This window comes from Cryptotermes secundus, unplaced genomic scaffold, assembly GCF_002891405.2.
Source record: "Cryptotermes secundus unplaced genomic scaffold, Csec_1.0 scaffold1171, whole genome shotgun sequence".
NCBI lineage: Eukaryota > Metazoa > Arthropoda > Insecta > Blattodea > Kalotermitidae > Cryptotermes > Cryptotermes secundus.
In genome coordinates this window covers 108039-122298 of record NW_019743669.1, presented here as the reverse complement: position 1 = coordinate 122298, position 14260 = coordinate 108039, and the positions used below count along the sequence as shown (strand labels likewise).

The window sequence follows — 14260 nt, the reverse complement described above, 5'->3', positions numbered from 1 at the left end:
CAAAGATAAATTCAAATTAAATTCTGATGTCTATAACATGAATACTAGACAAAAATACAACTTCCACCTACCCTCATCAACTTTATCAGTATATCAAAAAGGAGTCTACTTTACTGGCATAAAAGTGTTCAACAATCTGCCACAAAGTATTAAAAACTTGGGCAATGATACTAAAAAGTTTAAATCAGAGTTAAAGAATTATCTACATGCTCATTCCTTCTACTCTTTAGATGAATACTTCAATGTAAATAGAGAATGATGTAAAATTAAGTTATATTAATTTTTAAGCTAAAATTGCCTGTACTTATGTATGTAACATTTTGACTTGTTCTGTATCCAAAGGTACTAACCTGCTTAGGATTTATAGAATGTAAATAAATTCAATTCAATTCAATGTATACAAGGTCCGTATAACGACAGTGGGAAGAATAGAAAGGAGTCTGAAAGTGGTGTCACATCAGTGAACCCCATCCTATGGACGCCTCCCTATCCCCATGGTCCTCCACAAGGTTCAAACGCCCCAAGGTGCATGGCGAACTCCAAGCCGAAGAGGCAGTGAATGAGGAGAATCCCCTAGCTTCCTAGCCCCTCTTTGCTGAAGGCAGTACAAAGGGCTTTTGGACTTTTTCCATTGTCCAGAATTCTAGGTAATAGAGGACACAACATTTCGGAAACTGGATCTGTTTCTGTCATCAGGTGAGAAAGGAAGACACCTACTCAGTTGGGCCCCTTAGAAAGAGGTAATCTCAATCATGTGAAGTGTAAACACTGTGCCTTTGCTGTGCAAAGCATAATTTAAGCATTCTGTCATGGGCTGGATAACTAGTGAACATAAAACAATTCAGAAAAGTACTTCCACAGTGTCCAACAATCAAAAACAGTTTAAAAGCAGCCTGGGAATTCCAATGTGAGAAGCATAACCACGTACCATGGTGGAGTCCTGCTGACTGAGAATCATGAAAGCATGTGTATAATCTTGTTCTGGATCTTCAATTGCATCCTTTGTTCCAATCACAGTCCACATGTCAACACAGCCTGGGAGCTCAAAAGTTGTTACCACCTGCAGCATAAGACTCCCCAGTCAGCTTATGACATGAATAAATAACTTCTGTTTCATTTTTCCTTAGAAACAATGAATTACAGCACTAAACAGAGGGAAATCTTACATGGAAGAAATTTAACAGCGATATGATCAGCAAGGAATCACATAAATTGAACTATGATTTACATGAAATATGGAGTCAAGATGGATATAGTGGTGCTTCCATTACACAGTGCAACCTCAACATTATGAGTGCTTGTAAAATTTGCAAAAATTCTCATTCTAACGGCTGCACATGGTTGCTGCATGTGCACATATGTGAGGATAAATGAGTCAACTCATATCATACTAGAGTACCAGACCAAGACAGAATGAAGTTTAAATCTCATCAATATTTTATGTATGTGCATTGCATTATGGGTTCCAAATTCTGTGGGTGTAATACACGAGACTTTTTGATGTTACGTACATAAGACATGGAAGTTACTACAGGATTCTGATGATGGTGTATAACACACAGAGATATTGGGTTTTTGGACTTTATCCATTGTCCTGGTTTTAAGATAACTAAGAAAAACACGATGTTTTGGAAATTGGATCTGTTTTTGTCCTCAGGTGAGGGAAAAAACCTATTCTGTTGGGTCCCTCAGTCAACCCAACAGAATAGGTGTTTTCCTTCACCTGAGGACGAAAACAGATCCAGTTTCCAAAACGTAGTGTTTTTCTTAGTTATCTTAAAAGCAGGACAATGGATGAAGTCTGAAAACCCAATATCTCTGTGACATAAGACATGGTTTCGGAAATAAACATATCAGCTCATGTTGAACTGGAGTAACAGAGAACAACCCCTGATGCAGTTTATATCTCAATAATACTTAACATATGTGCACTATTTATGGGTTCTTAATGTCACAGTTCAAATACACTCAACTCTCGATTATCCGGGGGCAGATAAACCGGTTTGCGGCTTAACCAGGGCTACCGGGGCTTTTTTGAGGCTTATATGTTGTTTAATATTCATTCACTTTTGTTTCACGTGGCGAGTTGTAACACCATTTTCGCACTAGTGTGAACCGAGTTCTGCATTTTTTGGTCCTGTTATGCTAACACAATGTTCTAGGGTAGGGGTGAAAGAATGCAAGGATTTGTAGAAAGTTTCAAGGACAGTTACACCACCCCAGTTAGTCTCTTTGTATCGATCTTCAAGTGCATTAGCAAAATGTCAGGGTGTAAAAGGAAGCGTGTTGTGTTAAGTATTTAACAGAAACTTGAAATTATCAGTTGGGAAAAAGAGGTGTAGTTAAACAATTAGCAATGCAATACTGTACTGGTGAATAAACTGTTCGTGATTTGAAAAAACAAAAGAATTAATTAATTTCCTTCACTTCGCCTTCTAATTCAAGCGGAATGAAGAGAAAAACCATGAAAAAATCAACATACGTGTATGATGATCTCGACAAAGCAATGCTGATCTGGATTAATCAACTAAGAGCACACGGAACAAGAATAACAGGAGCAGTTTGTGCTAAACAAGCAAAATTTTTCTGAAGCACTTGAACTATAAGGAAGTTCTGACGCTTCTTCTGGTTGGCTAACACGTTTCAAGCAGCGTCATGGAATACGAGAAATTAGTATTCAAGGTGAGAAACTGTCAGGGGACTTGTCATCATCAGTTCAATTTTGCATCAATTTTGATAGTTTTGTGAAAGGTGAAAATCTGCTACCAGAACAAATCTATAATGCCAATGAATCGGGTCTTTATTGGAAATGCTTGCCAACCAGAACTTTGGCATTTCAAAATAAAAGACAGGCTCCAGGTCACAAATCCAGTAAGGATTGATTGACAGCCTTGTGCTGTTCTAATGCATCAGGAACACACAAACTAACACCAGTAGTTATTGACAAAGTGAAAAGACCACACTCTTTTAAAGGAACAGTAGTTTCAAGTCTGTCTATCCATTATTTTAATCAGAAAATAGCTTGGATGAATAGAGCGATATTTAAAGAATGGTTTTATTTTAAATTTGTGCCTCAAGTTTGTGACCATCTAAAATCCCAAGGCCTACCTGAGAAAGCTTGTGCTCCTCATTGACATTCCGCCCTCACGTCCTAACGAAAGTCTCCTGGGGTCAGATGATGGAAATATTTTTCTCCTAATGTTACCGCACTTATCCAACCAATGGATCAAGGAGTTATCTCAAGTATGAAGATAATCTATAGATCAAATTTGCTACAAAAGTATATCGATGAAGGCAATGATCTGATGTGTTTCTGGAAGTCTTTTTCAATGTTAGATGCCATATATGAGATTTCAACAGCGTAGGATACAGTAAAGCCATCTGTATTGAAAAATTCATGGAAGAAACTGATGCCTTTCATCACTAATGAAGATGACGAAATCCAGGGATTCACTGGATTCAGTGAAAATGAGATAGCCATAGAATTGACAAAATTGGCTAACCCAGTTCATGGTGGTGAAGAAGTCAACGAGGAAAATATAAGAGTGGTTTGACTGTGACTCGTGTGAGCCGGGCTTCCAAATGTTAAGCAGTGACAAAATCGTAAGTTCAGTGGGGGTGCAGCCAGAAGAGCGGGAAGAAAGTGAGAATGAGGAAGAGGTGGACAGTGCTGCTAGTAAGAAAATATCACATGGTGCTGCTCTTAATCATTTGGAATCCTTACTAGACTATCTTGAGAGTGAAGAGAACAGTTTATTAAGTGACAAGCTAATATTACGTAGGCTTTGTACGGATATCCGTAAAAAGGCGCGAAAAAGCAAATGACAATATTAAACTGTTTTAAGTGTTAAGTGTGAATATTTGTAAAAAGTGTTGGATGTTGCTGAACACTGTGATTGAAATAACTAATTCATACTTCAGTGTAATGTAAAAAAAGTATTAAATAGGCCATGAGATGACATAAAAATGAGGTTGAATAAATTTAAATACAGGTAGGCCTATAGTATTATGAAGGTACAGTATTACAGTACTACTTTCAATAAAATTTGTCTTAACCAGGTTTTCGATTAATCATGATTTCCATCCCCACCATTATCCTGGATAATCGAGAGTTGAGTGTATATGAAATTTTTTATACTATGCATGTAATACATAGTTGTGAAACAGCCATTATACATAACTGCTCATCTGTAAAACATATACAGGGTGTGTCCAAAATCCGTTAGGACTCATTTTTTAAATTTTGCCCTGCAATGCCATCTGTTGGCGAGTTGTGGCGTTAAGATTCTTGAAGTTACAGCTGTGGCTGTCTATAATTTCAAAGCGCAAGCATTGCTGCATCATCACCTTGAATGCAACAGTACTGTTCTGACGCTCGGCGGAAAATGGTGTTTGAACAGAGAGCCAACATCAAATTTTGTTTGAAGTTAGGCAAAATAGCCGGTGAAGCGTACAATATGATGAAAAGTGTGTACAGTAGTGTTTGTTTGAGTCGCTTGAACATTTTTCGATGGTATGCTGTATTTTGAGATGGCAGGGAGGACACTGAAGACGCTCCACGTGCATCAAAGCTGAGAACAAGTCGCACTGAAGAAAATGTGAAAAAAGTGACCAAAATCCTTGCATCAGACATGTGTTTCTGCAAGGCTCATCGAGGAGCTTTTGGGAATACCAAAAAGTACTGTGCATCAAATTTTGACTGAGGAATTTGGCAAACGGAAGGTATGTGTACGGTCTGTCAGGCGATGAAAAACATGCCAGAGTGGAACATTGCAAAGACATGTTATGGTCAGCCCGAAGTGATACAAAATTTACAAAATCGATTGTTACTGGTGACGAGACATGGTGTTTTCAATATGAGCCTCTTACAAAGCGGCAGAGTGCAGGGTGATTGAGCCCAAAGGAGCCAAAATCAAAGAAAGTACGCATGCAAAAGAGGCGAGTAAAAACACTGTTAACCATTTTCTTCTACCCAAAGGAATCATTCATAAGGAATTTCTGCCAGAAGGTCAAACAGTGAATTCTGATTATCTTGGAGTCCTCAATGGTTTGTGGGCGAAAATTCTTCGAATTCGACCTGGATTTCGAGAGCAAGGTTCCTGGTCGCTCCGCCACAATGCCCCACCCCACAAATTGAAGATCGTGCGCGAGGTTTTGGCCAGAAAAGGGATCACAGTCCTTGATCATCACCAGATTTGGCTCGGTTGTTCCCAAAAGTTAAGTTGGCGATGAAGGAAGACCGTTATGACACAATCCAGGACATCCAAAGGGAATGTACCACAGTTATAAATCGATGCCACAGAAGGAGTACAGTGACTGTTTTCGAAAACTTTTCATCGATTCCAGCTATGTATTGATTCAGAAAGAGACTATTTTGAACGAAAAGAGTGACATTTTGAAAATAATTCACGGCTTGTATTTTTAATGAACACAGTCCTAACAACCTGGACACACTGCGTATGTTACAGTAGTGACACATAAACCATATATGAATCTGTAAGTGTTTAATTTTCTAATCTAACAAAATTACATTTAAGTAAGGTACCACACACTCATAATGCAAATAATTCTACAACATACATGGACAGGATCCATAACATTATAATTCCAGCACTCATGACGTTACATTGGTAGCACAGGTCTGTTCCATTATGTCCATTACACAGTTAGAAACTGATGTTCGGAAATGAATTTCACCGATTTGAGCAGCCCTTCCCCTCTTAACCTAACTAGCTAGGGGAAGATGCTGCTTTTGTCTCTGGTTCCTTTAAGTTGTTTCTCAATGCCTTTATCCCCGAGATAGGGTGGGGTGTCCAAGCTGTATGCCTTGAGTGACAATAGCTAGGAAAAATCTCCAGATAACAAGATTAACATATGTTTAATATAACAAAATAAAGCAATACAATGAAATACTGTCACATGTTGGGTATGTGATGCGACAAATAACTTCATGCCGTTTTGGATCTTAGCGAATTTATTGTACACTCACTCTTACGCTTACAAAATTTACAATTTCACAAGTACTGCCATCTGCAGTATCACAATTACTTCTCCTGCTGTAGTCACTTCCATTCATTCAACACAACTCAACAACAACTCGTGGCTGCTGGACTTCACCTCATCTCTTCGAAGGCTTCACAATCCGCGTTTGCTCACACACTGCTCAGCTGGCCTCTTACACTGTACCTTGTTGCTCCATGGTAACAGCAGTATCCCCTGCTATGTCATCATGTGTTGACTGGCCTGGTACCATAGCAGCGGCAGTGGCTCCTATGCTGTTATATCACCACGGGGGGTGTGTTTACCTAGCGTTGTGTAATGGTGGAAGGAATGGGGTATGTGACGTCACTTGCGGAAACACAGAGTTCATGTGACCCTTACTTCCTGTCGCACCATCCATGTTACAATACAATAAAATAAAATACAATAGAAATACAGACACCACCCATGACGCCCAAAGAGCGACGTCACGTATTTAGGAGGGGGAGAGATCTTTTGAGATCAATGCCCAAAAGGAAAAAAACACAAGATGAACTTGAATTAAAAAAAAAAACAAGCTCCAAACAAAATTTCTCTCACTTACCACATTGATGGTGAGATACTCCCTCTTGGGACAAATCCTCACGAGAGACATGAGCACACTTGTTAACATGTCAAATACAGCTCAATTTTAATGTTGGGGCAATATAAAAAAAAGTCAGGCAAGATAAGATAAAATGCCTCAGAAACATGCTCAAATTAGCTACCAAGCGTCCCAAAACCAAGGGAGACACTACCCTTTGCCAGCCAGAAGAAGAACCAAATTTTGACCCACCAAGTCCAAAGAGAATTTTGTTACCTCCTTCTGTGGCTGCTAGAAACCGAGTGGTCTCCTCCTGATATCCTTCCTACTCTCCACATGCTAGAAAGAGCTGGGGGGGGGATAACATGGTAGGCATGATATGGAACAACTTTCTAGAAAATGTAGAACTTCCAAGGATAAGAAAAGGGGTGTGTGGGTTAGGAAGAGAAGCCGCTGAATGGAGCCATAAGTAGAACGCATGGCTCAAATTAGTATTCAACAAAAAAGGAAAAAGGTTAGGTCAAGTTTTCATTGACATTTGAAGTCATGACATTGTGGATATGATAGCATGAAATGATTTGTAACAAGAGGTCATGACAAGCGTCACCAGAACTCAAACCAAGCATGATGAGGGACAAAATCTTAAAACATATGCATGCACAGTTGAATTTTACAACATCTTTGTCTGAGGTCAGTGGAAGCCCAGAGGAAGGGGAAACCCATGTGACAACAAGGAGAAGATGTAGTAGTCTCCAAAAATATGTCAGGTGGCATGATACATGGTGAAACAAATTATGGGGCTGAGGATGAATTTCATAGGATTTCACTATATGTACATTTCTCAGTAAGTGAAACTTGGTGAGCCATACTCTCACAAAGGCATAAGCTGTTTCGATAAAATGAAACCATTCATAATTGGGAAGTCATAGTGGCCTCACTGCTTCAAGGGAAATACAATCCCATGAGTCGACATGAAACAAATAGAAAAGCACAGACGACATCCAAGCTGTTCATTCAGTGACTGAAGACGTAAGATACAAAAACAGACACATAATAGAAATGTTACTTTATTCAGTGACCACTGGCCTATATATTTTACATTAGCGCTCTGAAATACAAATGAACATTCTTGTCAGCAAACGTTGGTAGTGTGTTACAGCCTCTGGACCAAGCATAAAACGTTTGAATATACAGAATAAATTCTTAAATTTCCTCAATTATTAATGCTCTTCAAAACATTATATACTGGATACTAAACCCAAGCAAAATAAAACTGTTCCTTTCCTTCATAAATAAATAATGATGAAATCTCTTTCATGATCTTGGTTTGAGTTTATAATGAACATGCTGAGATGAGTTTTGTGTTACTAGCATGCCAGAGATGTGAGAAACTACTGAGGGTACAGATCTATCCAGGTATGTTATAAAGAGGGTTACTTCACTGTAAGTGTGGCAAATTACATGTGTTCATTTGATTAGGTTAGTAAATTAAACAGTCATGGGTTTATGTACATTTCATAAACCACTACTATGACATATTCTTTACAGTTATAATGACTGGTTCACGACCATCTCTTATGTGTGTGATATTAAAAAGGTGTGTATATTCCAACAATGGCAAAACATCGTGTACTTCATACATTCAAGTAGCTACAGCTTGCATTTTATGCAAGATAATACAACAGCACACACTACAAACCATTCTAAGGATGCATTAGAAAAAGGCTTTGGCGAATAAGACTTAGAACAGGACTGTGGGCTCTGTGCATATACGTGGTGTGTTCAAAAAGTATCGAACCTTCTTTTTTCCCGCGTAAACCAACGGAGTGGGGGAGGCTCCCTTCGGTGGAGATGTGGAGGGGACATTCATGCACAGTCGTGAATTTTTTCCCGCCTGCAGCAAGCGTCAGTTGCTGGCAGTCGGCCTATGAGTGAGGACATGTGGTGAGCACTCGTCAGATTCCAGTAAGGTGTAAAATGACAGAACAACATGAGCAGCGATATTGCATCAAATTTTGCCACAAGCTTGGCAATACCCAAGTGGAAACCATTCGCAAGATTCAACAGGCTTTCAGGGACGATGCCATGAGCAACTCACAGATAAAGGAGTGGTACAACCACTTCAAAGATGGCCGCACATCAGTGGACAGTGAACCATGTTCAGGTAGACCCTCAACAAGCCGAAATGAGAATGTTATTGAGCAAGTGTGGACTTTGGTCATAGAGGACCGTCATATCACAGTCCAAGAACTTGTGAATGAGATAGAGGTAAGCATTGGATCGGTACATTCAATTTTGACCGAGGATTTGGGCATGAGGGGAGTGTCTGCAAAAAATTCATACTGAAACTTCTAACAATGGAGCAGAAGCAACGCCGTCTGGAAATTGCACAGGACATGCTGGACAATGCAAACAGTAACCCCAACTTTCTGAACACCGTGATCACAGGCGATGAGTTGTGGGTTTATAGGTATGGCAGGTCCACAGCAATGTCGAGGTTATGTCGGCCGTTTTCCTCGACTCTCGTGGGGTTGTGCATCATGAGTACACACCACAAGCCCAAACCATCACAAAGGAATACTACCAGGAGGTCCTTCGTCGCCTTCATGATGCTGTGAGGTGCAAATGACCGGATCTGTGGGCAGCAAAAACTTGGCAGCTCCATCATGATAACGCACCTGCCCATTCTGCGCATCTGATTCAGACTTTTGTCGCCAAACACAACATCCCTGTGGTTCGTCAGGCTCCCTACTCCCCTGACATGGCTCCGTGTGACTTTTCTGCTATTTCCCAAGCTGAAAATGCCACTGAAAGGAACCCGATTTGAGTCAATAGAAGACATCATGTGGAATGCGATGGCCCGGCTGATCACCATTCCAAAAGACGCGTTCCAGAAGTATTTACAACAATGGCGGAAGCGCTGGGAGAAGTGTGTGCGTTACCAAGGAGACTACTTTGAAGGGGATTAGGGTTTTGTACCTCCAAATCAATAAATGTATTTCTGCCGACCAAAGGTTTGATACTTTTTGAACACACCACGTAAATGATCTCCACTCTTTGGAATAACTGCAAGAAAATGTGAAGCATGAAATTTTGGCTATTCCTGTGCAACAGCTCTCATGTGTGTCTCATGACATGAGGCATACTTAGAAACAGAGGGTTGTCACTTAGGGTTTCTCCTATAGAAACAGAGGGTTATCACTCTGAGTCTCTCCTATAAAACAAGGTAAGTTAAACTGCAGCAGAAAAGTGGGCTGCGAAATACCAACTACTGTGGCCACTGATCTACGTGAGAAGAGTGCTGTGTCAGCTGCAAGAGCCAGTATAATAATAAACCACACATCTATAATTTAATTATACATAATCAGAAGTTTGGGGATGGACTTTTATTTATACATTTCAGTATTTTTGGATATTATGTAGATCCATTAGAACAGATACTTACTAATTTTATAAATTCTCATAATATTGAGGTTGCATTGTACTTACACTGATTTATTAATACAATAAGCAACCGACACACCTTCCACACAAAATTCCACTTCATGATATAAAAGTTGGTGTTTGGGAAACCCTGAGGATGAGATGGATCATTTGACCTGCGTTATAAGCAGAAACAATTAGCTTTAATCAACTAGGAACAGGGGATCTAAACCTTCTGCTAGTATGAAGCTGATGGAAATTGGATTTATACTGCAAAAAGTATGACATTAGACATGCACTGACACAGTTATGCAACACAGATGATAAACATTAATTACAGGAAGTATGTAACGTCACGTCCGCAACTGTATGTATCACTGAGCATTCCACAAAAACACTAAATAGAATGTTGTGGTGAAAGAATTATAAAATCTTCTGGCATATAACACTGTACAGTCTGTTCCATCTTTAGGGTTGAAAAATAAGCCAAGCAGGTAGCAAGCAGAGCTCTGCTTGTTCCTCCAAACTTCGACTGGCTTTCAATGGACTACATGGCACTATATCCCAGAAGATACAACTCTTCATGACCCACTGCCAGAACCTCAGATCTTATGAAAGAATTATAAGCTGTGGTTCAGGGCCACCTCATTCTACTGACATTGCTCTGTCTGATTTCTTCTTGTGGGGACATTTATAATATAAAGAGTACTGAACCAGCCCAGGCACAACCTCAAGCATAACTTGTACTTTATTCCTTACATTATTAATATTGTGACATGGATGATGCAACAGGAAGTAGGGGTCACGTGAACTCTGCGTTTCCACGAGTGACGTCATGTAACCACACTCTTAACATTACGCAATGCTCGGTAAACAACCCTCCCGCGAGGCTGTGACGTCACGCAACAGGCGACTCCATGCAGCGACTATTGATAGGCAATGCGTAGGGTAGAAACACCTTACAGCAATACCTGATATCTGTTGCCGAGCAGAAAGGTGTTCTCTATGTTGTCCGTGCCAAGCCTAAATAAGGAGCAGCGAACACTATTCAGGAGTAGTGAGTATTAAGCCAGTTACTAGAGAGAGAGTAACCAGTCAGTTGAATTGTTGCAGTTGCCGAGTCAGGTTGTATTGAGTGCATGGTAGTGACTACAGGAGAAGATTTGTGATACTGCCGATGGCAGTAGTTGTGAGATTGCAAATTGTGTGATTGTGAGAGCGAGTGTTCAATAAACTCGATAGATCCAAGACGGCGTGAAGTTATTTGTCGCGGTATATACCCAACACGTGACAATATAATGACACAACAATTTAATGTCTTTGACATACACGGGGATCGTACTGAAAGTCATGAGCAACAATTTTTTGTAAAGTAACATGCTTTATTATTGACAAACCAAACACACCACCTCAACCTACAGACCTTTCTTTATTTTTCCACATAATCGCCACTTCTTTGTACACATTTCTCCCAGCGTTCTGGGAGTGTGAAAATTCCCCTTCTGTAAAATTCCGTTCCAGCCATCTGAAGACACTGATGCACTGCTTTCTGAATTGCCTCCCTTGTCTCAAAATGTTGTCCATGCAGCTGATCCTTCACAAATCCGAAAAGATGGTAGTTGGAAGGTGCCAGATCACCCAACGCATCTCTGTAATTGCTTCCAATGTGAGGTGAGGGCATGAGGGTGAGCATTGTCATGCAGGATGATGATGTTTCGTCCTGGACGTTTATCACACAATGCATGATGGAGCTTGTGCAGCGTCTGGACTTAACAGGCAGCGTTGATGGTTTGCCCAGGTTCCAGGAATTCGGCCAGAATAAACCCCTCTGCATCCTAGAAGACTTTCTGTGCCCATCACCTTCGCAGCTGATGGCACTGTCTTTGCCTTCTTTTTTGATGGAGAATGCAAATGGTGCCATTCCATACTCTGCTGTTTTGTTTCAGGCTTGAAATGGTAAAACCAGCTTTGTCACCTGGCACTATACAGAGCAAAAAATCATTGCCTTCGTTAATGTTATATTTTAGCGTCCTGTTGCACTGATTTAAGTCCATGATTTATTTAAACCGTCTTGCAGTGCATACACTCATTTATCTCCGTCTCTCACTTGCACTACATGTTTCGGCATAATAATGCCATCTTCAGGTGCTTACTCAATCCACGCCAAACTAGTTCACTGCATGCCTTGTCCTTGTGTGTGTTGTGTTTTTGTTGTCTTGCTTCTGTGACTGTGTGTGTTGAGTATAACACACGCAGTCACAGGAGCAAGACACAACAAAAACACAACACACACACGATAGTGAAGGAGTGCTCCAACAGAGAATGGAGAATGGGCGTGACTGGCGTAGTGAGGTGCGACGTAGCGAGGTGGAATCCTGAACAATTTTAATATTTTTAACGTTTGACATTTGCCAATGTATATGATAGATATATATTTTAGTTATTTTAATGTGAGGACAAGGCATGCAATGAACATTGCCTTCGTGTCGATATCTCTGCAGCAGTTCTGAGGTGATGGCTTTTTTCTGACCTTTGTGGTCTTCAGTCAATAACCGTGGGACCCAACGAGCACAAACTTTCCTATAGCCCAAGCTTTCAATCATCTCCTGTACTGCACTGTGCCCTATTCCAAGTTTTCGAGCTACTGTGTCCACAGTCACATGCCTGTCATCTTGAATGATCTCATCCACTCTTTCCTTGTTGCGTTCAGTTGAGGCCGTTCAAGGACGACTGCTCGGAGGCTCATCTTCGATGCTGGTGTTCCCATCCTTAAAATGTTTCACCCATCTTCGAACACTGCTCGCACCCATGCACACACTTCCATAAGCATGCTGAAGTCTCTGGTGAATTTCTGCATCAGGGATTTCCTCTTTCACAAGAAATTCGATGACAGCACACTGGCAAAATGACATATCGCTGTCGGCCATTTTGTTAGGAGTGATACTGGTCACGTGATGCAAGCTACTGACAACACAAGACACTCAAGGTTAACACAACAGCTGGTTCCACCTACCACCGTACTCTCTTTCATCTGCTGTTCCTGGGTTGCATGCAAAAGAAGTTGCTCATGACTTTAGGTACGACCTACGTACAACTATTGAATTTAGACAGGTTTGCTTGAAGTTTTCGGAGGACATATTCTATAGCAGGACAAAGCACATCATGAGTTTCCATGTAAATTCAAACTGTAACTAGACAGGATAATGTCACCATGAACAGTACTTACATAATTCAGGTACATATGTTCATACCTGTGGCCTCACTGAACGCTGTAAAACGCACAATGCCCCATTCTTCCCATAGCCAGATGTAGTAAATAGTTCTATATCTGGATCCTGCATGTTGGAGAATTCTTCAGACAAGAATGCAGGTTCCCCCATCGATATGTTGCCACAAGGTCCTATGTTCAGCAGACTGTCACACACCTGCAACACAGTGGCCCATTAGGATTCCCAACATTTCACAAAGCCAAGCTGTGGTAAATCTGGTTCAGTCCCAGGCATTTGTGAAGCAAGATTCTCTCAGATTATTATGATTGGATTTCACCTCTTATCTGACAATTGCAGTAACTACATATAATTGACTTTATGGAGCTGAGCCCTTCTTGAGAAGCTGCCAGTTGTGCAGCTAATCAAGAACTTCCCAGCATTTTAAGAAACCTGACGGTTCAGTATCATGTTTATAACAGCCCTCCACTGGTCCTTATCCTCAGCCACATCAATCCAATCCATACCACCTCATCCTCCCTTCTAAGATCCACTTTAATACTATCCATCCACCTATCTTGGTCACCCTAGTGCTCTCTTTCTTTCTGAATTTCCCAACAATATCTTACATGCATTCCTCTGCTTCCCCATTCGTAATATATGCCCTGCCCATATCATCCTCCTTCACTTGATCATTCTAGTCATACTTGACAAACAGTACAAGTTCCGAAGCTCCTCGTTATGCAGCTTTCTCCAACCTCCTGTCACTTTGTTTCTCTCTTCAGTCCAAATATTCTCCTCAGCACCCAGTTCTCAAACACATTCAGTCTATGTTCCTCCCTTAACCATTAAGGGACTGGGCCATTTAAATTCCGGTAATGGCCGCGGACCGGAGTTAATTTAAATGCTGTCATTGTAGAGTAATAAAAATTGTAATCATGTTACTGAAAATGCTGTGATTTCTGCAATTTTTGTGATAAACGAACGAAATAAATGCTGCTTTTATCTAGAAAGAATACAGAATCAGCTATTGTAATTTACAGATTTTAGAATCTGTAAAAATTGTTAC

The 14260-nt window shown here is 40.5% G+C and overlaps 1 protein-coding gene across 6 annotated transcripts in view; it reads right to left on the bottom strand.

Annotated features, from left to right (window-relative positions):
• Positions 1-14260, bottom strand: part of LOC111874242 (cleavage and polyadenylation specificity factor subunit 1) — a 150656-nt gene that overhangs the window by 108097 nt on the left and 28299 nt on the right. For all 6 annotated transcript variants that reach the window (XM_023869575.2, XM_023869574.2, XM_023869573.2 and 3 more), the window contains 2 exons: positions 13237-13410; positions 929-1060 (listed from right to left, as the gene is read on the bottom strand). In XM_023869575.2, the coding sequence (XP_023725343.1) occupies positions 929-1060; positions 13237-13410 (306 nt within the window). The remainder of the gene's footprint in view (positions 1-928; positions 1061-13236; positions 13411-14260) is intronic.